The sequence below is a fragment of the Heptranchias perlo genome, unplaced genomic scaffold (assembly GCF_035084215.1).
Source record: "Heptranchias perlo isolate sHepPer1 unplaced genomic scaffold, sHepPer1.hap1 HAP1_SCAFFOLD_837, whole genome shotgun sequence".
In the NCBI taxonomy this organism is placed as follows: Eukaryota; Metazoa; Chordata; class Chondrichthyes; order Hexanchiformes; family Hexanchidae; genus Heptranchias; species Heptranchias perlo.
In genome coordinates this window covers 41671-68266 of record NW_027139874.1, presented here as the reverse complement: position 1 = coordinate 68266, position 26596 = coordinate 41671, and the positions used below count along the sequence as shown (strand labels likewise).

Sequence of the window (26596 nt, the reverse complement as noted above, 5' to 3'; positions counted from 1 at the left end):
TATTCTACACACCACCTAATAGTGGAAGGGAAGTGGAGGATGAAATCGGTAGACAAATCTATGAAATGAGTAAAAAACATTGAATAATAATCATGGGAGATTTCACCTCCCCCCAAATAAACGGGCAAGAAGAGGTGGGGAAAGGGGAAAGGGGAATGGAGTTTTTACAGTGTGTACAGGACTCCTTTCTTACCCAGTATGTGAGACGACCAACAAGAGAGGAATCACTGCTGGATCCAGTAATGGGAAATGAACCAGAACAGATAAGAGAACTAAGCGTAGAGGAACATCTAGGCAATAGCGATCATAACATAATAAGATTTAAAATAATGATTGAGAAAGACACAAGACAAAGACCAAAGTAATAGATTGGAAAAAAAAGCTTATTTTGAGGGGATGAGAATGGAACTAGGGAAGGTAAACTGGAAAAAAAGTGTTGACAGACAGAGAGATAGAAGAGCAGTGGGAAATATTGAAAACGGTGATAGATTTCAGGAGAAATATATTCCTCTAAAAAACAAGGACAAACTGTCCAATAATGAAACACCATGGATGAATAAAGAGATAAGGGTAAAATTGAAACTGAAGAAAAAGGATTACTCGAAGTACATGGACAATAAAGGAGAGGATGACAAAAGGGAATACAAAGAGGTTCAGAAACAAGTCAAAAAAACAATTCGAAAAGCAAAAAGAAACTGAGATTAAATGATCAAGGACTATAAAAAGAAATAGTAAACTATTCTACAGACACATAAACAGCAAAAGAATAATCAGGATAGGGATTGGGCCACTAAGAGATACACACGATAAACTCACAGGTAATGACAGCAAAATGGCAGAAATATTGAATCGTTACTTTGCCTCGGAATTTACCAGGGAGACGATCAAGGTGGGCATGATATTCGAGGAAGAGATCGAAGAAAATATAAAGACATTTAAGATCAAAATGGGGGAGATAATTGATAAACTAATCAAACTTAGAGAGGATAAAACCCCTGGTCCGGATGGATTGCATCCTCACATATTAAAAGAAGTTAGGGAAGAGATCGCAGAGGCATATTACATATATATAAACATTCATTAGAAAAGGGAATAGTTCCAGAGGACTGGAGGACAGTTAATGTGATTCCTATATTTAAAAAGGGAGACAGGACAAGTCCAGGGAACGATCGACCAGTTTGCTTAACGTTGGTGGTGGGAAAGATCATGGAATCTTTACTCAAAGATGTAATAGAAAAACATTGAGAAAATGAAAATATAATAAAGATTAGTCAGCACAGATTTCAGAAGGGAAAGTAATCCTTGACCAACCTTACTGAATTCTTTGAAACAGTAACAGAAAGGGTAGACAAGGGTAATGTAGTAGATGTAATATATTTGGATTTTCAAAACGCCTTCGATAAGGTACCACATTGTGGAATCATGACTAAGGTCAGAACATGTGGAGTAAGGGGACCACTGTTGTTCTCAATTTACTCCAACGATTTGGACTCGGGAATCGGAAATACAATTTCAAAATCTGCGGATGACACCAAATTGGAGGTACAGTTAATACTGAGGAGAACTGTGACAAAATGCCGGAAGACGTTAATAAACTTGCAGAATGGGCATTTATTGGCATATGAATTTCAATATAGATATGTGTGAGGTGGTACATTTTGGTAGAATTTGGAAGAATAAGGAGGCTACACACATGGATAATGAGTCTAAATGGGATAGAGGAGCAGAGGGACCTGATAGAGATCTTTAAGATTATGAAAGGTTTTGATAAACAGACGGAGAGAAAATGTTTCCACCTGTGGGAGTGTCCAAAAAAAGGGGCCATAAACATAAGATAGTCACAAATACATCCGATGGGGAATTCAGGAGAAAGTTCTTTACCCAGAGAGTGGTTAGAATGTGGAACGTGCGACCACAAGGAGTAGTTGAGGTGAATAGCACAGATAGATTTAAAGGGAAACTAGATAAGCACATGAGGGAGAAAGGAATATAAAGGTAAGCTGATAGGGTGAGATGAAGAGGAGTGGGGGAGTGGTGGTGAGATGAAGAGGGGTGGGGGAGGAGGGGTGAGACTCGTGTGGAGCATAAATGCCGGCATAGACCAGTTGGGCCGAATGGCCTGTTTCTGTGCTGTGGGCTCGATGTAATTCTATATAGTCACTGCACCACACTTCACTAAACATCCTTCTCCCCATCCTCACACACTCAGCACTGTCACAAACTTCACTGACCCACAACTCACACACACTCAGCTATTCCACCATGACAGCCACATTCTCCAAACACCTCACAAGACTCTCACTAACACACTTCCCTCTTTCTTGCAGGAGAATTAGGCCCATTAGTCTAACGTCTGTTGTGGGGAAGTTACTAGAATCTGTTATTAGGGACAGAGTGACTGTCCGGTTTTTAATTTACTCTTTAGGGTAATCAGAGGTAAGATCAAACAAGGCTTTAAACTTTTTGAACCAATTGGTTTTATGAATATTAAAATACCAGTTTTACAGATAGAGATTGATACAAGCTAAATTAGAAGCACAACTCGAAACTCAGAATGGCCAATTCTTCTGCTTCGGGAGACAGAGAGGTTAATTCTCCATCACCATCCTGTGCTGTGATCTTCTGGTCTGTCTCTGGTCTCTCTCGTGGACTGTCTCCTTCCATCTCACTAAAATGGCTGGTTTTAGACCCTTCTTGCTGCTCAAAACACACTGTTGTTCCTTTTCCCACTCTGTCTCTTTCCCATGGTTTAAGCAAGTTGATACGACAGCATCTGATGTTTACAACAGCTTCTCACAGACTTTCAAGGCCTCACCGCTGTCTTATCTTTAACCGTCCAGACAGTCTGCTGAATAAGACTTTTCCAATGTGACCAACCTTCCCAGCATGCTGCCTTGAACAGTCAGTTTAACAGTTCCTTTGTTGAATTAATACTTTTAACCAAACTCAGCTCCTTTAGCAGGCAATTAATAACTGGGATTGAAAAGTCCAAAATCCTTCAGTGAGTGTGAGCGATCGAACAACTGACTTTAAATCATTCAATGAATCTGAATTGCACTCACCACAGATAAGGTTAAGAATTGTTGTTACAAGAAGTTTAATCACCGTGACATCGACACAAAAGTTCTTTCAAATACAACAAATGAAAGAAAAGTGTTCCAATCATAACAAGCTGTATAATAACAAAAAGTATCGACATAATTTTCACCCAAGGATGCTGTCCCACATTATAGACGACCTCCCACCATTCATGATTCCCAAGGGGAGAGGTCCCCTTTTCAATCTCAGCATTACGTTGTTTCATGTGCACTGTCAGTCTATCAATATTAGGGGTTTTAAACTACAGAAGTAATCTAAGAAAGTGGTTTCCCTTCTTACTTCTCAGTCTCAATCTTCAACAGCCCCTCCCTCCCCCTCCTTTGTGGGATCCTGGGGGCCTTATCCAAGGTCCTCATCTTGTTAGCATCACAGACCGATCTCCAGCCATTTGCTCTTCTAATCGAAGTTTCATTTGGTTAATATTACACATCATGATAGAGACAAAGAAAATCATAATACATTGTACAGAAAACTACAGAAACTCGGCTCCCCCAAATACTCCCATATTATCAAGAAATCTTGGACTTCAAAGATCCTCCAGCTCCCCTTTTTCCCATTATCCATCTTGTGGATAATTCAGGCTAAGTATTATTCTCCCCGGCCCTCAGTTGTCCCAATTTCATTGTTAACTCAAAGAAACCCAACCCTGAATTCTGGAAATCCAAATTCTCTGTCCCTCTTTACTTTAATGTCAATCCCTCTGACAGGTAGCAGTGTGTTTAACTCGATCCTGATTGTTTCATTAACTGCTCGGTTTATGGAGTTTGTGTCAGTGCTTTGATTAAAATAAGTTCAGATCAGTAGTGACCCAGTAGATGTCCTCACTCTCCTGAGCACATTAACCATTTCATGTAGTGATGTTGTCAACGTGACTGAGCGTGTCTGAGACCCGTTCTTCAGTGCATCTTCATCATGCATTCCACATACGAGTTGCCTCACACGCAACATATCACATTTACACACAGCGGTTTCCCAAAATCATCCCAAACGTGACATCAAATACAAACCATTCCTGCACTTTCAGTCTGTCTTATCAACAGATCGGGGGGTGTCTGGAGGTCTTTGCTTATCTCCCCCTGCACGGTCCCGATGTCTCGGGTAGTGGCCAGGTTATAAAATATTCTTCTCACTGTTCAGTTTAAGCAAGGACACAACCATCTCCAAGAGAAAGCTGTCAATGAACTATTCTTAACTGCCCTTCCCTGACTTTCACTGGATTGTGCACTGATCCCTGATTGATGTCCTTTGGGGGTTGTTCCCAGGTGATCTTTGTTTCTCACCGGTCACTCACACATCTTTTTCCCGACCCGCTGGTTTTGGTCATCACAAAATGTCCCATTGTCACCCATGGTCACCTGGGACACTGATTGTAGACCCCAATTGGTGGGGCAATTTTCCTGTTTATACCTCACACACTCAGTCACTTCCTCGTGTCTAATGAAGTTAAACATCCCATAATATTACCATTTCATGTTGGTCGTGAGCCCTGGAGGAACCTTACTGTCCAATAAACTAAAAATCATTACCCCATAAACCATAGATTAAAAGTTCCCAGTCTGGTCCAATCTATCAATACATTGACTTAGTTTAGGACAGATGTGTTACCCCCCTGGGCAGTCCCAGAAGCTCTCAGCGATGCCCAGGAGACCCCGGGGGTGGAATTAGTCTCTGGTGTTGGTGCAACACGAGCGATAGTGAATGGACAGCCCATTTTACACCCCGCACGATTTTCCTTTCCACTGAAGTCAGTGTAACTCGGGCTGTCGATTCACCATCGCTGTTTTGAGCTACGGCCAAAGAACAATTTCAACCCCAGCCTCAGATTTTCAGAGCAGCTCTTTAAAGGGAACGTGATCTGTCACTACTATCATTCACTACTGAGATTAATACAGTCACACCTGTCACGACTATCATTCACCACTGAGATTAATACAGTCACACCTGTCACTACTATCATTCACTACTGAGGTTAATACAGTCACACCTGTCACTACTATCATTCACTACTGAGATTAATACAGTCACACCTGTCACTACTGAGATTAATACAGTCACACCTGTCACTACTGTCATTCACCACTGAGATTAATACAGTCACACCTGTCACTACTTTCATTCACTGCTGAGGTTAATACCGTCACACCTGTCACTACTGTCATTCACCACTGAGGTTAGTACGGTCATACCTGTCACTACTATCATTCACTACTGAGATTAATACAGTCACACCTGTCACTACTATCATTCACTACTGAGATTAATACAGTCACACCTGTCACTACTGTCATTCACTACTTAGATTAATACAGTCACACCTGTCACTACTGTCATTCACTCCTGAGGTTAATGCAGTCACACCTGCCACTGCTATCATTCACTACTGAGATTAATACAGTCACACCTGTCACTACTATCATTCACGACTGAGATTAATACAGTCACACCTGCCACTGCTATCATTCACTACTGAGATTAATACAGTCACACCTGTCACTACTATCATTCACTCCTGAGATTAATACAGTCACACCTGTCACTACTATCATTCACTACTGAGATTAATACAGTCACACCTGTCACTACTATCATTCACTCCTGAGATTAATACAGTCACACCTGCCACTGCTATCATTCACTACTGAGATTAATACAGTCACACCTGTCACTACTATCATTCACGACTGAGATTAATACAGTCACACCTGCCACTGCTATCATTCACGACTGAGATTAATACAGTCACTCCTGTCACTACGATCATTCACTCCCTTGATTAATACAGTCACACCTGTCACTACTATCATTCACTCCTGAGATTAATACAGTCGCACCTGTCACTACTAGCATTGACGACTGAGATTAATAGTCACACCTGTCACTACTATCATTCACTACTGAGATTAATACATTCACAACTGTCACTACTATCATTTACTACTGAGGTTAATACAGTCACACCTGTCACCACTATCATTCACGACTGAGATTAATACAGTCACACCTGTCACTACTATCATTTACTACTGAGGTTAATACAGTCACACCTGTCACTACTATCATTCACGACTGAGATTAATACAGTCACACCTGCCACTACTATCATTCACTACTGAGATTAATACAGTCACACCTGTCACTACTATCATTTACTACTGAGGTTAATACAGTCACACCTGTCACGACTATCATTCACGACTGAGATTACTACAGTCACACCTGTCACTACTATCATTCACTACTGAGATTAATACAGTCACTCCTGTCACTACGATCATTCACTCCCTTGATTAATACAGTCACACCTGTCACTAGTATCATTCACTCCTGAGATTAATACAGTAACACCTGTCACTACTATCATTCACTACTGAGATTAATACAGTCACTCCTGTCACTACGATCATTCACTCCCTTGATTAATACAGTCACACCTGTCACTACGATCATTCACTACTGAGATTAACACAGTCACACCTGCCACCACTATCATTTCACAACTAAGGTTAATACAGTCACACCTGCCACTACTATCATTCACTACTGAGGTTAATACAGTCACACCTGTCACTACTATCATTCACGACTGAGATTAATACAGTCACACTTGTCAGTACTATCATTCACTACTGAGATTAATAGTCACACCTGTCACTGCTATCATTCACGACTGAGATTAATACAGTCACACCTGCCGTTACTACGATTCATTACTGAGATTAATACAGACACACCGGCCGTGACTACGATCCATTACTGAGATTAATACAGTCACACCTGCCGTTACTACGATCCATTACTGAGATTAATACAGTCACACCGGCCGTTACTACGACTCACTACTGAGATTAATACAGTCACACCTGCCGTTACTACGATTCATTACTGAGATTAATACAGTCACACCGGCCGTTACTACGATTCATTACTGAGATTAATACAGTCACACCGGCCGTTACTACGATCCATTACTGAGATTAATACAGTCACACCGGCCGTTACTACGATTCATTACTGAGATTAATACAGTCACACCTGCCGTTACTACGATCCATTACTGAGATTAATACAGTCACACCGGCCGTAACTACGATTCATTACTGAGATTAATACAGTCACACCGGCCGTTACTACGATTCATGACTGAGATTAATACAGTCACACCTGCCGTTACTACGATTCATTACTGAGATTAATACAGTCACACCGGCCGTTACTACGATTCATTACTGAGATTAATACAGTCACACCGGCCGTTACTACGATTCATTACTGAGATTAATACAGTCACACCGGCCGTTACTACGATTCATTACTGAGATTAATACAGTCACACCGGCCGTTACTACGATTCATTACTGAGATTAATACAGTCACACCGGCCGTTGCTACGATTCATTACTGAGATTAATACAGTCACACCTGCCGTTACTACGATTCATTACTGAGATTAATACAGTCACACCGGCCGTTACTGCGATTCATTACTGAGATTAATACAGTCACACCTGCCGTTACTATGATTCATTACTGAGATTAATACAGTCACACCTGCCGTTACTACGATTCATTACTGAGATTAATACAGTCACACCTGCCGTTACTACGATTCATTACTGAGATTAATACAGTCACACCCGCCGTTACTACGATTCATTACTGAGATTAATACAGTCACACCGTCCGTTACTACGATTCACCACTGAGATTAATACAGTCACACCTGCCGTTACTACGATTCATTACTGAGATTAATACAGTCACACCTCCCGTTACTACGATTCATTACTGAGATTAATACAGTCACACCTGCCGTTACTACGATTCATTACTGAGATTAATGCAGTCACACCTGCCGTTACGATAATTCATTACTGAGATTAATACAGTCACACCTGCCGTTACTACGATTCATTACTGAGATTAATACAGTCACACCTGCCGTGACTACGATTCATTACTGAGATTAATACAGTCACACCTGCCGTTACTATGATTCATTACTGAGATTAATACATTCACACCGGCCGTTACTGCGATTCATTACTGAGATTAATACAGTCACACCTGCCGTGACTACGATTCATTACTGAGATTAATACAGTCACACCTGCCGTTACTGCGATTCATTACTGAGACTAATACAGTCACACCTGCCGTGACTACGATTCATTACTGAGATTAATACAGTCACACCTGCCGTTACTACGATTCATTACTGAGATTAATACAGTCACACCTGCCGTTACTACGATTCATTACTGAGATTAATACAGTCACACCGGCCATTACTACGATTCATTACTGAGATTAATACAGTCACACCTGCCGTTACTACGATTCATTACTGAGATTAATACAGTCACACCTGCCGTTACTACGATTCATTACTGAGATTAATACAGTCACACCGGCCGTTACTACGATTCATTACTGAGATTAATACAGTCACACCTGCCGTTACTACGATTCATTACTGAGATTAATGCAGTCACACCTGCCGTTACGATAATTCATTACTGAGATTAATACAGTCACACCTGCCGTTACTACGATTCACTACTGAGATTAATACATTCACACCGGCCGTTACTACGATTCATTACTGAGATTAATACAGTCACACCGGCCATTACTACGATTCATTACTGAGATTAATACAGTCACACCTGCCGTTACTACGAATCATTACTGAGATTAATACATTCACACCCGCCGTTACTACGATTCATTACTGAGATTAATACAGTCACACCGGCCGTTACTACGATTCATTACTGAGATTAATACAGTCACACCGGCCATTACTACGATTCATTACTGAGATTAATACAGTCACACCGGCCGTTACTACGATTCATTACTGAGATTAATACAGTCACACCGGCCATGACTACGATTCATTACTGAGATTAATACAGTCACACCTGCCGTTACTACGACTCATTACTGAGATTAATACAGTCACACCGGCCGTTACTACGATTCATTGCTGAGATTAATACAGTCACACCGGCCGTTACTACGATTCATAACTGAGATTAATACAGTCACACCGGCCGTTACTACGATTCATTACTGAGATTAATAGTCACACCGGCCGTTACTACGATTCATGACTGAGATTAATACAGTCACACCGGCCATTACTACGATTCATTACTGAGATTAATACAGTCACACCTGCCGTTACTACGACTCATTACTGAGATTAATACAGTCACACCGGCCGTTACTACGATTCATTACTGAGATTAATACAGTCACACCTGCCGTTACTACGATTCATCACTGAGATTAATACAGTCACACCTGCCGTTACTACAATTCATTACTGAGATTAATACAGTCACACCTGCCGTTACTACGATCCATTACTGAGATTAATACAGTCACACCGGCCGTTACTACGATCCATTACTGAGATTAATACAGTCGCACCGGCCGTTACTACGATCCATTACTGAGATTAATACAGTCACACCGGCCGTTACTACGATCCATTACTGAGATTAATACAGTCACACCGGCCGTTACTACGATTCATTACTGAGATTAATACAGTCACACCGGCCGTTACTACGATCCATTACTGAGATTAATACAGTCACACCGGCCGTTACTACGATCCATTACTGAGATTAATACAGTCACACCCGCCGTTACTATGATCCATTACTGAGATTGATACAGTCACACCGGCCGTTACTACGATCCATTACTGAGATTAATACAGTCACACCTGCCGTTACTACGATTCATGACTGATATTAATACAGTCACACCGGCCGTTACTACGATTCATTACTGAGATTAATACAGTCACACCCGCCGTTACTACGATCCATTACTGAGATTAATACAGTCACACCCGCCGTTACTACGATCCATTACTGAGATTAATACAGTCACACCGGCCGTTACTACGATCCATTACTGAGATTAATACAGTCACACCTGCCGTTACTACGATTCATTACTGAGATTAATACAGTCACACCTGCCGTTACTACGATTCATTACTGAGATTAATACAGTCACACCTGCCGTTACTACGATCCATTACTGAGATTAATACAGTCACACCTGCGGTTACTACGATTCATTACTGAGATTAATACAGTCACACCTGCCGTTACTACGATTCATTACTGAGATTAATACAGTCACACCTGCCGTTACTACGATTCATTACTGAGATTAATACAGTCACATCGGCCGTTACTACGATTCATTACTGAGATTAATACAGTCACACCTGCCGTTACTACGATTCATTACTGAGATTAATACAGTCACATCGGCCGTTACTACGATTCATTACTGAGATTAATACAGTCACACCTGCCGTTACTACGATTCATTACTGAGATTAATACAGTCACACCTGCCGTTACTACGATTCATTCCTGAGATTAATACAGTCACACCTGCCGTTACTACGATTCATTACTGAGATTAATACAGTCACACCTGCCGTTACTACGATTCATTACTGAGATTAATACAGTCACACCTGCCGTTACTACGATTCATTACTGAGATTAATACAGTCACACCTGCCGTTACTACGATTCATTACTGAGATTAATGCAGTCACACCGGCCGTTACTACGATTCATTACTGAGATTAATACAGTCACACCGGCCGTTACTACGATTCATTACTGAGATTAATACAGTCACACCAGCCGTTACTACGATTCATTACTGAGATTAATACAGTCACACCTGCCGTTACTACGATTCATTACTGAGATTAATACAGTCACACCTGCCGTTACTACGATTCATTACTGAGATTAATACAGTCACACCTGCCGTTACTACGATTCATTACTGAGATTAATACAGTCACACCTGCCGTTACTACGATTCATTACTGAGATTAATGCAGTCACACCGGCCGTTACTACGATTCATTACTGAGATTAATACAGTCACACCGGCCGTTACTACGATTCATTACTGAGATTAATACAGTCACACCGGCCGTTACTACGATTCATTACTGAGATTAATACAGTCACACCGGCAGTTACTACGATTCATTACTGAGATTAATGCAGTCACACCGGCCGTTACTACGATTCATTACTGAGATTAATACAGTCACACCCGCCGTTACTACGATTCATTACTGAGATTAATACAGTCACACCGGCCGTTACTACGATTCATTACTGAGATTAGTACAGTCACACCTGCCGTTACTACGATTCATTACTGAGATTAATACAGTCACACCGGCCGTTACTACGATTCATTACTGAGATTAATCCCATGACAATTATGGAACTAAAGTAAAATTATACAACTGAAGAAAACAATCAATTGGAACACAAGAGTGTCACACCTGGAAATGACATCATCAGAAGGGGGGGGGCAGACCTGGAAGTGATATCATCGGAAGGGGGGCAGACCTGGAAGTGACATCATCAGAACGGGGCAGACCAGGAAGTGACATCTTCAGAAGGTGGGCAGACCTGGAAGTGACATCATCAGAATGGGGGGGCAGACCTGGAAGTGACATCGTCAGAAGGGGGCAGAACTGGAAGTGACATCATCAGAAGGGGGGCAGACCCAGGAGTGATGTCACCTCAGGATCCAGAAACAGGAAGTGATGTCATCCAATTCTCAGATTAATTTAACAGTTTTAGGGATTTGTTCCCACAATAAAATGCGGGAAACACGGGTTCAGTGAATGTGGTTTGAAATGTGTGTAAATGTCTCAGTGAGTCAGTGACCCGGTGAAATGACAGAGTCCCGGCCTCGTAGTCCAACTGAACTCGGATCCTGATGTTAGACGGGGTCAGTGGGAGGTCAGTGAACTGGGAATTGTGAGCGGCTGTGAGAAAATTATTATCATAAAAATATAAACACCAGGATTTACTGTTGTCCCCAAGATCAGACTTGTTCCCCTCCCTCTCTACACTCCCACACACAATCCCTATTCCCCAGAGATTCCCATCAGTCTCCACATCCCAGGAATGGGATCCTGAGGAGAAACTCTGGGAGCAGAGGACTTGGGGACAGTCTTTAAACCTCTCTGGGTGAGGTGGGTAGGGCTGTTCCCATTCAGTCCGTGTTACTGATCTCAGATCATCAGACAGAACCAAGTTCCAGTTAACTGTCTTTGGATCCAGGCTCATCGGTGACCTTTGCCCTAGAGAGGAGAGAAGAGATTGGTCAGACAGGGTTATTCCACTCAGATCAATGATTGACAGCTGCAGGGTGGGAGTGTCAGTATTTCCCAGACAGTGTCAGCCCCATATTACCTCTGAGACTGGATTCATCCCATGTTAAATCAATGGCCTTCAATCAGAATCCCTGTTAAATAGCAGTGTGTGGGTCCCAGTGCTGCACACTCAGTGCAAACACTGCAGTGGAGACACACGGTCACAGTCAGTTTAATCACACAAGCCCCTGGCACTGTGCTCACGTTCTCCCAGACACAATGGAGGGGATTCACCGGCACACAACACATCCCACAGACTCACAGTTCCAGCCCCACAATCTCAGACCTGGGCTCTCTCCCTCCTGTTACTGTTCCATCCTGAATACAGGAGTGTGCCCTGGGCTCTCTCCCTCCTGTTACTGTTCCATCCTGAATACAGGAGTGTGCCCTGGGCTCTCTCCCTCCTGTTACTGTTCCATCCTGAATACAGGAGTGTGCCCTGGGCTCTCTCCCTCCTGTTACTGTCCCATCCTGAATACAGGAGTGTGCCCTGGGCTCTCTCCCTCCTGTTACTGTTCCATCCTGAATACAGGAGTGTGCCCTGGTCTCTCTCCCTCATCTTACTGTTCCATCCTGAACACAGGAGTGTGCCCTGGGCTCTCTCCCTCCTGTTACTATTCCATCCTGAATACAGGAGTGTGCCCTGGGCTCTCTCCCTCCTGTTACTGTTCCATCCTGAATACAGGAGTGTGCCCTGGGCTCTCTCCCTCCTGTTACTGTCCCATCCTGAATACAGGAGTGTGCCCTGGGCTCTCTCCCTCCTGTTACTGTCCCATCCTGAATACAGGAGTGTGCCCTGGGCTCTCTCCCTCCTGTTACTGTTCCATCCTGAATACAGGAGTGTGCCCTGGGCTCTCTCCCTCCTGTTACTGTCCCATCCTGAATACAGGAGTGTGCCCTGGGCTCTCTCCCTCCTGTTACTGTCTCATCCTGAATACAGGAGTGTGCCCTGGGCTCTCTCCCTCCTGTTACTGTCCCATCCTGAATACAGGAGTGTGCCCTGGGCTCTCTCCCTCCTGTTAATGTTCCATCCTGAATACAGGAGTGTGCCCTGGGCTCTCTCCCTCCTGTTACTGTCCCATCCTGAATACAGGAGTGTGCCCTGGGCTCTCTCCCTCCTGTTACTGTCCCATCCTGAATACAGGAGTGTGCCCTGGGCTCTCTCCCTCCTGTTACTGTCCCATCCTGAATACAGGAGTGTGCCCTGGGCTCTCTCCCTCCTGTTAATGTTCCATCCTGAATACAGGAGTGTGCCCTGGGCTCTCTCCCTCCTGTTACTGTCCCATCCTGAATACAGGAGTGTGCCCTGGGCTCTCTCCCTCCTGTTACTGTTCCATCCTGAATACAGGAGTGTGCCCTGGGCTCTCTCCTTCCTGTTACTGTCCCATCCTGCCCACAGCTTGATTAAAGCCTCCATCAGTTTACAAACAGTACCGCGGATTCACCTGAGAATTCGGATGAATCTTATGTCCCTTCCGTTAGTCCCTGTTCACTGTGAGTTCCCCAGGACCCCCCTCCAGCCCTGAGTCTGAGACTCGGACCAATTCCGAGTTGTGGAGAGGAAAGAAGTGCAGGAACTCGACCCTCGAATCCTCTGAGCTAAACCCTGACTGAAGAAACACCAGAGAAAAACAAAGAGTTGAACAGAAATGAATCACTGCCCCCGTGATCCTTGTGTAAGATTATAAACAGACCTTGCGATATTCCCGCTCTTCCCGTGATCCCAGTATCTGTCCATGTTTGTGTATTTATTGATTGTGTTGATAACTTTCTGTGTCTGTGTGTGTGTCTGTGTGAGTCTCTGTGACAGGGCGTGTGTGTCTGTGTGAGTCTCTGTGACAGGGCGTGTGTGTCTGTGTGAGTCTCTGTGACAGGGCGTGTGTGTCTGTGTGAGTCTCTGTGACAGGGCGTGTGTGTCTGTGTGAGTCTCTGTGACAGGGCGTGTGTGTCTTTGTGAGTCTCTGTGACAGGGCGTGTGTGTCTGTGTGAGTCTCTGTGACAGGGCGTGTGTGTCTGTGTGAGTCTCTGTGACAGGGCGTGTGTGTCTGTGTGAGTCTCTGTGACAGGGCGTGTGTGTCTGTGGGAGTCTCTGTGACAGGGCGTGTGTGTCTGTGTGAGTCTCTGTGACGGGGCGTGTGTGTCTGTGTGAGTCTCTGTGACAGGGCGTGTGTGTCTGTGTGAGTCTCTGTGACAGGGCGTGTGTGTCTGTGTGAGTCTCTGTGACAGGGCGTGTGTGTCTGTGTGAGTCTCTGTGACGGGGCGTGTGTGTCTGTGTGAGTCTCTGTGACGGGGCGTGTGTGTCTGTGTGAGTCTCTGTGACGGGGCGTGTGTGTCTGTGTGAGTCTCTGTGACAGGGCGTGTGTGTCTGTATGAGTCTCTGTGACAGGGCGTGTGTGTCTGTGTGAGTCTCTGTGACAGGGCGTGTGTGTCTGTGTGAGTCTCTGTGACAGGGCGTGTGTGTCTGTGTGAGTCTCTGTGACAGGGCGTGTGTGTCTGTGTGAGTCTCTGTGACGGGGCGTGTGTGTCTGTGTGAGTCTCTGTGACGGGGCGTGTGTGTCTGTGTGAGTCTCTGTGACGGGGCGTGTGTGTCTGTGTGAGTCTCTGTGACAGGGCGTGTGTGTCTGTGTGAGTCTCTGTGACAGGGCGTGTGTGTCTGTGTGAGTCTCTGTGACAGGGCGTGTGTGTCTGTGTCTTTGTTAGTTCCTGAATTATTTTGGATATTCCCAGCTGTCTGAACACAACTACCCCGACCTGCTCTCAGTCCCTTATATTGGAGAAAAGCTGCACGTTCTTACCAATGATTCCCAATATGTCTGAGTGATACTTTTCCGATTCATTCAGCCTCTTCTGGATAAGTTGAGATATATTGGACAGGTTCAGGGTGAGCGCTGGAACATCTGGGTCTGTGACTCTCTGAGTCTCAGTCACTCTGGAATGAAAGAGGAGAGAATGTTTTTATCAGTGGGGACATTTCAGATCAGAAACCCAAAGGGGAACGAGTGATCAGTGCAACAACCTGCACCCCTTCTAATGCTCGTACTGAGACCCCGCAGCAACCCATCCTGAAAATGGCAGAATCCCGGGATTTGCAGTCTCCCTGCATTCACACTGATCTCCACACGTGCAGTGGGATCCTGGTTTGCTGCCACTTCAGCTCAGTTTGTGATTTTCAAAGCCGTCTGTGTTCAGTCCAGTTTCTCTGTACTGGAGCCCTCATCTTTCCATTATTAATAATTATTATTATCCCGAGGGTCTCCAGTCTGTGCTCCCCCCTCTCTGCAGGATCACACTCTCTACAATCATGTGAAGTGAGGAGAGGAGAAGGAACAGCCTCCCAGGGACCTGGGATCGGAGGGATTCCCTCACTGAGGCCATGATTTTAATCTGACTGTGGGATGGCAGCGGGGGGTCAAGGGGCCCGCGGGAAACCCGAAAAATTAATCCCCACCTTTCCCCACACGATCGCGACTTAATTGATGGCCCTTAACGTTGGTGGCGGGTTTGCCGTCTGAAAGCTGCGCAGCGGGCGGACTGCGCACCCACATGACCTGCTGTCAGTTGGAGTGTCCGTATTTAAAGGGCCATTGATGCAATGACTTTTGCTGCACAAAGGAACAACCAGGCAGAATGGAGCAGCAGAGGGACAAGGCAGCTCCACGATTTAGTGACTCCTCACTTGAGGTGCTGCTGGCCAGGGAGAGGAGGAGGAGGGAAATATTTTACCCGGCGGACAGGAGGAAGTGGCCTGCCTCTGCCACCAAGAAGGCCTGGCTCGAGGTGGCTGAGGAGGTGACCAGCAGGAGCAACATCTCCCGCACTTGGGTTCAGTTCAGGAAGCGTTTCAATGACCTAACCAGGTCAGCAAAAGTGAGTACACTTCCTGATTCTCCTGCAATCCGTGGTGCACATCACTCCCCCACCCTCACCCCCTCTCACTCTGCACTGCCATCACATCACTCCTCACACCCACTTCAGGCTCATCCTCAACTTACCTTCACTTCCTCAGCACTTCCTCACCTCCCCATTAGTCCCCCCACCACTACCACTCACCCCAATCCTCATCCAATGTGATGTCTCTGTCTGATACTCACCCTCTGATGCACCTCTTTCACGGTCAGCCTCACCCAAAGCAATGCATTCATTGGCTGACCACTTCACCCTCACTCACTCACACGTCTGTACTTTCTCCCCTCGTGGGAGAAGAGCTCAAAATACACGGGAGAGGGTGAGGACTGGAGGGGGGGCCACAACTAATAGTGGTCCTCACAGAGGTGGAGGAGGAGGCCCTGCAGATCAGACGCACCCTCGAGTGCCTGTCCATCGGGGACGGCGAGACTGGCACCCCACAAACATCTGGTGACACAACTTTAACATTCATCACACACAACATGAATTGATGTTAACAATGATTGGCATGTTGAACACCTCAGTATGCTCATCGCAACATGACACATCTGTGATGATGCTTAATATTGCCTTCTGTTCTCTCACAGGCACTTCAGCGACCGAAGTGATGGCAGAGGGCGATTCCTCAGAGGAGCTCCCGGCCTCTGAGGGTGCACCGTCACATCTTAGTGAGCCATCCACCAGCACAGATACTCACACCTCGATGGTCCTAGTAGTGAGTTCGTTGGGTTGGCACCTGGTGAGTCACCACACACAAGTGAACACGAGCAGGCACTGGTGGCAGAGGCAGCTGTGGAGAGTCCGTGTCGGTGGGAGCACTCCTCTCCAGGCTCTGCTCAGCTGGACGCAGATGCTGAACTCCGGGGACCATCCTTTAAAAAGAGAATGATCGAGGGACAGCAGCACATTTACGAGGTTCTGGAACAGGTGCCACGCACACTCTCCACAATAGCGGAGAGGATGGAGGAGTCCAACTCCTGCATTAGTGGAATGGTGGCACAGATACAGGAGGGAATCTCTGAGATAGTGTGACAGGTACGTGCTGGAATATCTGAGATGGTGGCGCAGGTACGTGTGGGAATATCTGAGATCGTGTCACAGGTACGTGCTGGAATATCTGAGATAGTGTCACAGGTACGTGCTGGAATATCTGAGATAGTCTCACAGGTACGTGTGGGAATATCTGAGACAGTGTCACAGGTACGTGCTGGAATATCTGAGATAGTGTCACAGGTACGTGCTGGAATATCTGAGATCGTGGCGCAGGTACGTGTGGGAATATCTGAGATAGTTTCACAGGTACGTGCGGGAATATCTGAGATAGTGTCACAGGTAAGTGCGGGAATATCTGAGATAGTGTCACAGGTACATGTGGGAATATCTGAGATAGTGTCACAGGTAAGTGCGGGAACGTCTGCGATGGAGAGAAGGCGAGCCTCCATTGAGCTTCAAGCACGGCTCACAAATGAGTCCATTCAGGCCCTGACAATGGGCTTTCGGACTCTGGTTGCCAAAATGTCTGCCACCTTAAACAGGCAGACAGAAACTTTAGAAGTGGCCTTACCAGGCATCACACATGTCCTCCAAACTGTTGTCAGCAGGGTGGTAGGAGTGATGTGGCCCTGACCCAGGAGAGGGATGTTGGCAAAAGGGGACATGGAAGTGGGGACACCACTCAAAGCGTTCCCATGTCTCACCCTTTGCCCCCCTCTCAACCGGTACCCACAATGCTGCCTCCTCTCCAGGTTGCTGAGTCTGCCCCTGCACAGGTGCAGGTGGAGCAGTCTTTGGAGGGACCCTCATGGGCTCCAAAACCCAGAGAGCGTCGGCCGAGAGCATCTTAACAGTCAGGGTATGAATCTGAGCAACCTGCCACTACCTCTGTTACAGCCACAGGGGATGCACCAGGTAGAAGTAGGAGGAAGAGGAAGGTGAAGGTTTTGTGATCACCGGGGGTTTGCACAAGAGTGTCTGACAGACTGTCAGGTTTATCATTTATATTTGGTTTTTGTTAAATTCACATTAAATGTTATCATTCTCACCACTACTGCCACATCTTGCCCATTCTTGAGTCCCTTTTGTGATAGGGCCCTTTCATGTGCTTCATCATGAACGGTGAGACTTGATGCCACCCAGTGGGTGTGTTTACAGTGGGTGTATGTGTGGTTGTTGGACTGTTTTGTGTGGGCCGGGGGTGCTGGTGTTGGTGGTGCTCGTTCCAGGTGGTCTGAGGACTGGACTATCCTCACTTTGCAGATGTCCTCATGAGAATCGGTCAAATATCAGTGACTCCTTGGCCTCACGAGCAGCCACCCTCCTCGTCCTCATCCTCGTCCTCCTGCCCCTCCTCCTCAATGTTGATGGCTGGGGCCTCATCCACTGGTAATCCTCTCTGTTGCGCGATGTTGTGCAGGACACAACAGACGACTATAATTCTACCCACTCTCGCTGGTGCGTATTGAAGCTCTCCCCCAGATCGACCCAGGCACCTGAAGCCCATCACATCGCATGTTCAATGACAGACCTGGTGGTGATGTGACTGTCGTTGTACTGACTCTGTGCCTCGCTGATGGGGTTTCTCACAGGTATCATGAGCCACGTCTGCAGGAGGTTTCCCTTGTCTCCGAGGAGCCAGCCCTTAAGTCTGTTTGGTGCGTGGAAGAGGGCCGGGATGTTGGATTCCCGCAGAATGAAGGAATCGTGGCAGCTGCCAGGGAATCTGGTGCACACGTGAAGAAATCTTTTCTGGTGATCACAAACGAGCTGCGTGTTGAGGGAGTGATATCCCTTTCTGTTGGTGAACAGTCCTGGCTCGTGTGGAGGTGCTCGGATTTCTACGTGTGTGCAATCGGTTGCACCCTGTACCCGTGGGAAGCCAGCACAGTGAGTGGAAACCCACTGCCCTCTCCGTCTGGCTGAGATCGTCCATGGGGAAGTTGACGTGGTGAGACACCCTGCAAAACAAACCATCGGAGACCTGTCTTATGCACTTGTGGGCAGACGAATGGGAGACCCCGATGATGTCACTGGTGACACCCTGGAAGGATCCGGAGGTGAAGGAGTTAAGGGCAGTGGTGACTTTAACTGCGACGGGCAATGCGATGCCACCAGGCCCAGCCGGGAGCAGCTCTGCATGAAGGAGGCTGCAGATGTCTGCGACCACCTGGTGACTCACTCTCAGCCTCCGTATGCACTGCTCCTCAGAGAGGTCCAGGAAGCTCAGCCTCGGTCTGTAGACCCTCTCACGAGGGTAGTGCCTCCTGCGATGTCAGGCCCTCTGTTTTTCCCCTCTCTGCTCTTGTGCGGGTCCCTGTGACGTACCTCTGTCTTGTGGAGCTGCAAGTGGTGGATCTGCAGGCCGTGCCTGGCGAGGATGGTGATGTGCCTCCTCCTCAGATATACTGGTGAATGCAGCCATCGCGCCCCCCATCCTGATGTTACCAGTTTGAGGGGGTCCAAAATGTAGGTAAATATGTGTAAACAGAACAATTCTGAGTGTGAACCAAGAATTCTCAGACTAAACACAAAGAACTCCCAGCCAATAGTTTGTCTGAGAGAACTGAGTGCCCTGCTGCAATAACTCACCTTTTATCCCCATCTGTCAAACAGGGATTTCAATGGCCAAATGGCTGCCGGCTGCAACTCACCTCCGTTTCCATGGCGTGCTTCACACAGCACAGGAAACACGTTGAGGCAGCGTTGATATCGTTTCCCTGCATCAATAAAATGTAAATCACAATTCCAAGGACTTTAACTCCGTTAATTGTGGGTTTAAATATCGTCCCGTCCCAGCTTCCTGAACCCCGCGCACCCAGGTGGCTCTGGGTCGGACGTGTTTTTCAGCGGGTTGGAGCCGGGATTCCTTCCCGCTCCGGAAATCCCCGATTTTGTTTGCCCCACGCCCCCAACCCACCCGGACCTCGGAGATAAAATCGTGGCCAGAGGGTCCAATCACAGTGACATTACTGGGAAATCTCAGCACTGACTCATTTCTCTGTTAGTGGATAGAATGAGCCAATCACAACACATTTTACTGTCACTCTGACACTGGGACCTGCCCATCTCCTCATTTCTCCATGGGCTGGTTGATGGAACAAGCCAATCACACAGCACTTACTGACCCAATGGAATAAAGCTCTCACTGACACACATGGAGCCTTTCGGAAGCCTCGGTTAGATACAGGTCACTGCAGGTTTCTCTCTCTCTCACTTCCTGTCTAACAGGTTCCTGAGAAGCTCGACACACCGATGGAACAGCCCAGGTCACTCAATAACAACAACAACTGCCTGGAAGGGTGGGAGAGGCAGAAACCCTCATCACATTTAAAAAGTACTTGGACATGCACTTGAAGTGCCGTAACCGACAGGGCTACGGACCAAGAGCTGGAAAGTGGGATTAGGCTAAATTGCTCTATTTTGGCAAGCACGGACACAATGAGCCGAATGGCCTCCTTCTGTGCCATCAATTGCTGTCATTCTATGATTGTATGATTCTCAGGGGTTGTCGGGCTGGAGGAGGTTATAGAGACAGGGAGGGGCGAGGCCATGGAGGGATTTAAAACAAGGATGAGAATTTTAAATTTGAGGCGTTGCTGGACCGGGAGTCAATGTCGGTCAGTGAGCAGAGGGTGATGGGTGAACGGGACTTGGTGCGAGTTAAGATACGGGCAGCAGAGTTTTGGATCAGCTGAAGGTCATGGCGGGTGGAAGATGGGAGGCCGGACAGGAGAGAATTGGAAAAGTCGAGTCCAGAGGTAACAATAGCATGGATGAGGGTTTCAGCAGCAGATGCTGAGACAGGTGATATTATGGGGTGGAAGTAGGAGGTCTTGGTGATGGAGAGGAAATGGGGTCGGAGGCTCAGCTCAGGGTCAAATAGAACGCCGAGGTTGGGAACAGTCTGGTTCAGACTCAGACAGTGGTCAGGGAGGGGGATGGAGTCGGTGACGAGGGAACGGAGTTTGTGGTGGGGACCGAAGACAATGGCTTCGAACTTCCCAATATTTAATTGGAGGAAGTTTCACCTCATCCAATACTGGATGTCGGACAAGCAGCGTAACAAATCAGATGCTGTGGAGGGGTCGAGAGAGGTGGTGGTGAGGTAGAGCTGGGGGTCGTCAGTGTACATGTGGAATCTCCCATTTCCCACAGGCTGCCTGAGCCAATAACCCCTCAAACCACAGTTAAACATCACTCAATATTCCCACCATTTGAAAGCACCTTATCTGGGAAGGTTTCCAAGCGGTGATTCTACTTTCACTCTTCTCCCAGATACAGGGGAAGGTTCCCTATCAGCAGCAGGTACTGTATGACTGAGAGGAACTTACCTGGAAAGGAGCTGCTTCGAGTTCTGTGAATAAAGAGAGGAGATCAAATCAGTCAACGAACAAATCAACACCCAATGGAACCAAAGAGGGAATTTGGGATTGAGAGTAAAGTGTTCAGTGTATAACAGTAGGTGGGGCCAGTCACAGGAATGGGCAATAATCCCACATTTCACTGCACTCCATCCTGGGGCAGCACCAACACTCCGAGGGCAGGGCTGAGGGGGCAGCACCAACACTCCGAGGGCAGGGCTGAGGGGGCAGCGCCAACACTCCGAGGGCAGGGCTGAGGGGGCAGCGCCAACACTCCGAGGGCAGGGCTGAGGGGGCAGCGCCGACACTCCCAGGGCAGGGCTGAGGGGGCAGCGCCGACACTCCCAGGACAGGGCTGAGGGGGCAGCGCCAACACTCCGAGGGCAGGGCTGAGGGAGCAGCGCCAATTCTGGGCCCCACCAACAATCTTCAAACAATTCAGCCCTCTCACCAGCCTCACAGAAACGCCCCATTCCCCAGACGTGGCCCTGTTTATATTGAAGATGTACCTGAATAAAGGAGAGATGGTCCCTCTGTACCAGACTCTGGGTTTCTCCATCTATTAATGTAATCTGTTCCATCCTCTTGTTTAATGCTTCAGAACAGCTTCCAATCTGAGAGAGAGCTCGGAGCCCCTCCTCATCGATCAGTTTCAGTGCGTATTCTTCATCTTCTTCCAACTGTCTCCTCCATTCAGAGAAGCTCTTCGATAGCTTTCCTTTCAGCTCATTGATTCGTGTCTGAAACCCAAACCAACTCTCATTACAAACGGCCCTTCCACACAGCTCTTACCCTGAGCACACGGCACTTTCCAGGGACGGGACAGTTTGTTTCGATCACTACTCAATCACCCGTTAAAGATAGACAAGCAGTGAGGGGAGGGTCTACTGGGAGAGAAAACAGAGTTTAATGAGTGTTGCCTTGAGCCTTGAGTTTAATAGAAAGAGCACTGTATTTAGACTGTGTATGGCACTGCCACCTGGTCCATCCACACCTGGAGTGATGGGTCCAGTTTTGGTGCCCACACCTGGTGAAGGAGATTGAGACTCTGGAGAGGACAGTGGCCAGAATGACACGTAGTCTGATGGATTTTAGTTCTGAAGATCGGCTCCAAGAGGGAGGGTGATTCAGAGAAAGGCAGGCCGAGAGGGACATGATTGAGGTGTTTAAAATGATCGAGGGCTTATTGGACTCACTCGTTGGGTGAGGTGCTTGAGATGGATCGGGATGGTAGGACTAGAGGGCCTGTGTATAAAATCCATAGGCACAGAGTTAGGTTAGACCCCAGAGTCCTCGATCTCTGGAACAGACTCCCTGAACATGTGGGGGGTATGGAGTCACTCCCACCCTTTAAAAGGGAGCTGGGGAGGAATTTCCCAGAGTTTGTCCTGAATTGTCTGCAGGTGTTTTTTCTCTCTTCTGTTTGCCTTTCCCAGGTGAGTCCATGGTTCGGGGTGGATCAGTGGTGTGTGTGATTGAACCCTGTCTGCATGGGGCAGGCTCGCTGGGGCTAATGGTCTTTTCTTCCTCTTCCTTTCTATGTTCATCTGACACAGGCTTCAGGGCAAGTCTCCAACTCCCAGCCTCTGACTGTGTCTGTTTCAGGAAATCCAGTGCCCAAGTGATGTAATAATATTCCCTGGGAGGTGCAGGGAGAGTTAAGCAGCTCCCCCTCACATCAAACACACGGGGAACTCAGTGTAATCAGTGACTCGGCCCCAACACAACCAGCCTGGTTTGGAAGGCCTGTTTCTGATGTGCTCATTGACTCAGCGGGGAGAGAAACCCTTTCTAAATCCAGTCCCACTTTACCCACCTTTATTTCAGCTTCTGATCTCTCCAAGTCTCGCTGTTTGCTGGAACAATTCTGTTGGACTCCCCGAAGACTCTCGATTTCTCTCTCCAATTCTTCCTGTAAAGGCAATTGGAAAGTGTTTCGAACAATAACAAAAGCCTGCATTTATACTGTGCTTTTAACACAGTAAAACCTCCCAAGGCCCTTCACAGGAAGGTAATCAGACAAAAATTGACACCGAGCCAAAGAAGGGGACATTCGGACAGGTGACAAAATGATTGGTAAAAGAGATTGGTTTTAAGGAGGGAATTAATGGAGGAGAGAGAGAGATGGAGAGGCGGAGAGATTTTGGATGAGCTCAAGTTTACGGAGGGTGGAGGATGGGAGGCCGACCAGGGGAGCATTGGAATCGTCGAGTCTCCAGGTAACACATGGATGAGGGTTTCAGCAGCAGATGGACTGAGTCTGGGGCGGAGATGGGTGATATTACGGGGATGGAAGTAGGCGGCCTTAGTGATGGAGAGGACATGGGGACAGAAGCTCAGCTCCGGGTCGAATAGGATGGTGAGATTGCTGTAAGTCTGGTTCAGCCTGAGACAGTGGCCGGGGAGGGGGATGGAATCAGTAACGAGGGAACAGAGTTTGTGACGGAGGGGGTCTCAGACAATGTCTTCGATGTTCCTAATGTTTCAGTGGATGAAATTTCTGCTCATCTCAGACTGGATGTTGGATAAGCAGCGTGACCAATCAAAGGCAGTGGAGAGGTCGAGAGAGGTCGTGGTGAGGTCGAGCTGGGTGATGTCAGCGTACATGAGGTACCTGACATTATGTTTTCTAAATGATGTCGCCAAGGGGCAGCATGTAAGTGAGAAATAGGAGGGGGCCAAGGATAGATCCTTGGGGGACTCCACAGGTAACAGTGCGGGAGTGGGAATAGAAGCCATTGCAGGAAATTCTCTGTCTGCGACTGGAGAGGTGAGAGTGGAACCAGGCGAGGGCAGTCCCACTCAGCTGGACAACGGAGGAGAGGCTTTGAAGGAGGATGGTTGGTCAACCATGTCAAAGGCAGCAGACAGATCGAGATGGACGAGGAGGGATTGTGCACAACGGCCACAGTCACATAGGATCTCATTTGTGACTTTGATAAGGACCGTTTCAGTGCCGTGGCACAGATCGAAATCTGATTGGAGGGGTTCAAACGTGAAGTTGTGGGAAAGATGGGCTCATATTTTGGAGGCGACAACACGTTCAAAATCTTTTGAGAGCAAAAGGAGGTTGGAGATGGAGCGATAGTTTGCGAGGACAGAGGGTCAAAGGTATGTTTGTTGAGGAGGGGGTGATGATGGGAGATCTGAAAGGGAGCTGGACAGTACCAGAGGAGAGGGAACTATTTATAATATCAGCGACCATGGGGGCCAGGAAGGGAAGTTGGGTGGTCGGCAGAATAGTGGGATTGGGTGGAGGGAGCAGAAAGTGGGTCTCATGGACAAGATGAGCGCAGAGATTGCAGGAGGGGAGTTAGGAGAGAAAATGGAGATGTGAGTTCAGGGCAAGGACAGGGGGGAAACTTGGGAGAAGATTGGTTTGGTCGGCGATGGGAAGGGAGGGAAGCAGCAGAGGCAGCTGAACGGATTGTCTCAATCTACCTGATAAAGAAGATCATGAGCTCCTTGCACTTGTTGTTGGAGGTGAGGGTGGAGGGGCAGGAGAGAGGGGTCTTGCTGATAGTGGAGAATAGAAGCCGGTGATTATCTTACATTCCAGGATGATCCTGGAGTAGTGAGCAGTTTTGACAGAGGAGGAATAAAAGGGATTGAAACTGGAATGTAAAAGGGAAATGATTCCGTTCCAGGAGTGACCCCACTGGGTGTGGATAGAAAGTGGTTTGGGGGATTCTCAGTGTCTGGGCCCTGAGCAGAAATATTCCCTTCTGTGACTCTCAGTAAAGAGGTGCTCCCTGCCCTGTATAAACTGAGGAACCACACACACACCGGCTTCTTTTCACACTGACTCACCGTGTGCTGCATTTTCACACGGACTCAGCTCCTCCATTTCCAGGAATCAGCCGAGGGGAAAGGGAGACAGACTCAGTCACACCAGCATTGCTCAAACACCAATTCCCTCTTGTTGTGAGAAACAGTTTCTCCCCCCAGCCCCTGAGTCTCCCCCCGTGGGTGTCCCTCACTCCCCCCACCGGTGATGGTCCTCTCCCTGCTGGTCAGATGGCAGAATACCCCAGCGTTACACAGGGCTACAACATGCTCTGCTCTACAGCCCTATGCCATGGAGTGCCAGTTCTCACAGGTGCCCACACAGTGAATTACTGAGCTCTACAGTGCCCTCATCAGGAGGGGCTGAGTGTGGGTGAGGGGCAGTCACCCTGGGCCACTCTCATACCCGTCCCATTGCCCACCCTGTTCTCTCAGACATACTACAAGAGAAAGGGGAGGGAGCAAATCTGACTGATGAAAAACAAACAGCCGTAAACCCAGACCCAGGGCAGCAAGAAAACATTGGGCTAAATCAGCACTGTCTGCAATCAGTTCGATTAATGTTGGTCATTAACAGGAAAACTCTCCGTCACTGTATTTAATATCAGGAATTGTGTCACTCACCTTAATTGCAGCTTGTGCCTGATCCAGGCTCAGCAGTGTGTGGGATTTATGTTTCCCTGTTGTTGCACAGGAAACACACACACACTCTGCATCATCTTCACAGTAGAATTCAAGGACCTTCTTATGGTCAACGCACTGCCTGTCTGTAAGATCAGCCACAGGTTCGATTAGGGTGTGTCCACTGAAGGCCTTGTTCAGCAGATGTGGTTTTAAATGACTGGAGCAAAAAGATGTTTCACATTTCAGACACGTCTTCACAGCTGGGGATGGATTCTCGACACAGTAATCACACACGACATGGGCTGGATCAGCTCCAGGCTCCATCCCTACAGCACCTGAAGCAGCTTTCACACAGCACAAGAGAGACTGAGGAACCAGAGCAGGAAGTGAAATTCTTATAAACACCCGGTGTGGGGAGTGACGATGTTAGTTTCACTTTCATGATTCACTCTGTCTGAAGATTAACCCTTTCAGTCCTGCAGTAGCAGGTCAGAACCAAAACCAGTAAAACATGATTACAATTTTACAATCTGGAGCCAGAATACAGCAAACTGGGCTCAGTAAACACAAACCGAAAACTAATCAGCTC

At 47.2% G+C, this 26596-nt stretch overlaps 1 protein-coding gene across 1 annotated transcript; it reads right to left on the bottom strand.

Moving 5' to 3' along the window:
- Window positions 1-10403: 10403 nt before the first annotated feature.
- On the bottom strand, window positions 10404-26331 carry LOC137319409 (E3 ubiquitin/ISG15 ligase TRIM25-like). Its single transcript, XM_067981625.1, has 6 exons — window positions 26008-26331; window positions 23414-23509; window positions 22107-22337; window positions 21568-21590; window positions 15130-15263; window positions 10404-12262 (listed from the first exon to the last, which is right to left on the bottom strand). The coding sequence occupies exons 1-6, from the start codon at window positions 26329-26331 to the stop codon at window positions 11739-11741; spliced, it is 1332 nt and encodes a 443-aa protein (XP_067837726.1). The 3' UTR covers window positions 10404-11738.
- Between the last annotated feature and the right edge of the window lie 265 nt (window positions 26332-26596).

Excerpts from the sequence above, each read along its gene's own strand:
- LOC137319409 (XM_067981625.1), bottom strand. The coding sequence starts at position 26,331 with ATGGAGCCTGGAGCTGATCCAGCCCATGTCGTGTGTGATTACTGTGTC. Across the intron at positions 21,591-22,106 it reads ACCATCTCTCCTTTATTCAG|AACTCGAAGCAGCTCCTTTC; the intron begins GTACATCTTCAA and ends CTTTATTCACAG. Across the intron at positions 15,264-21,567 it reads TCGAAGCAGCTCCTTTCCAG|AGTGACTGAGACTCAGAGAG; the intron begins GTAAGTTCCTCT and ends CTTTCATTCCAG.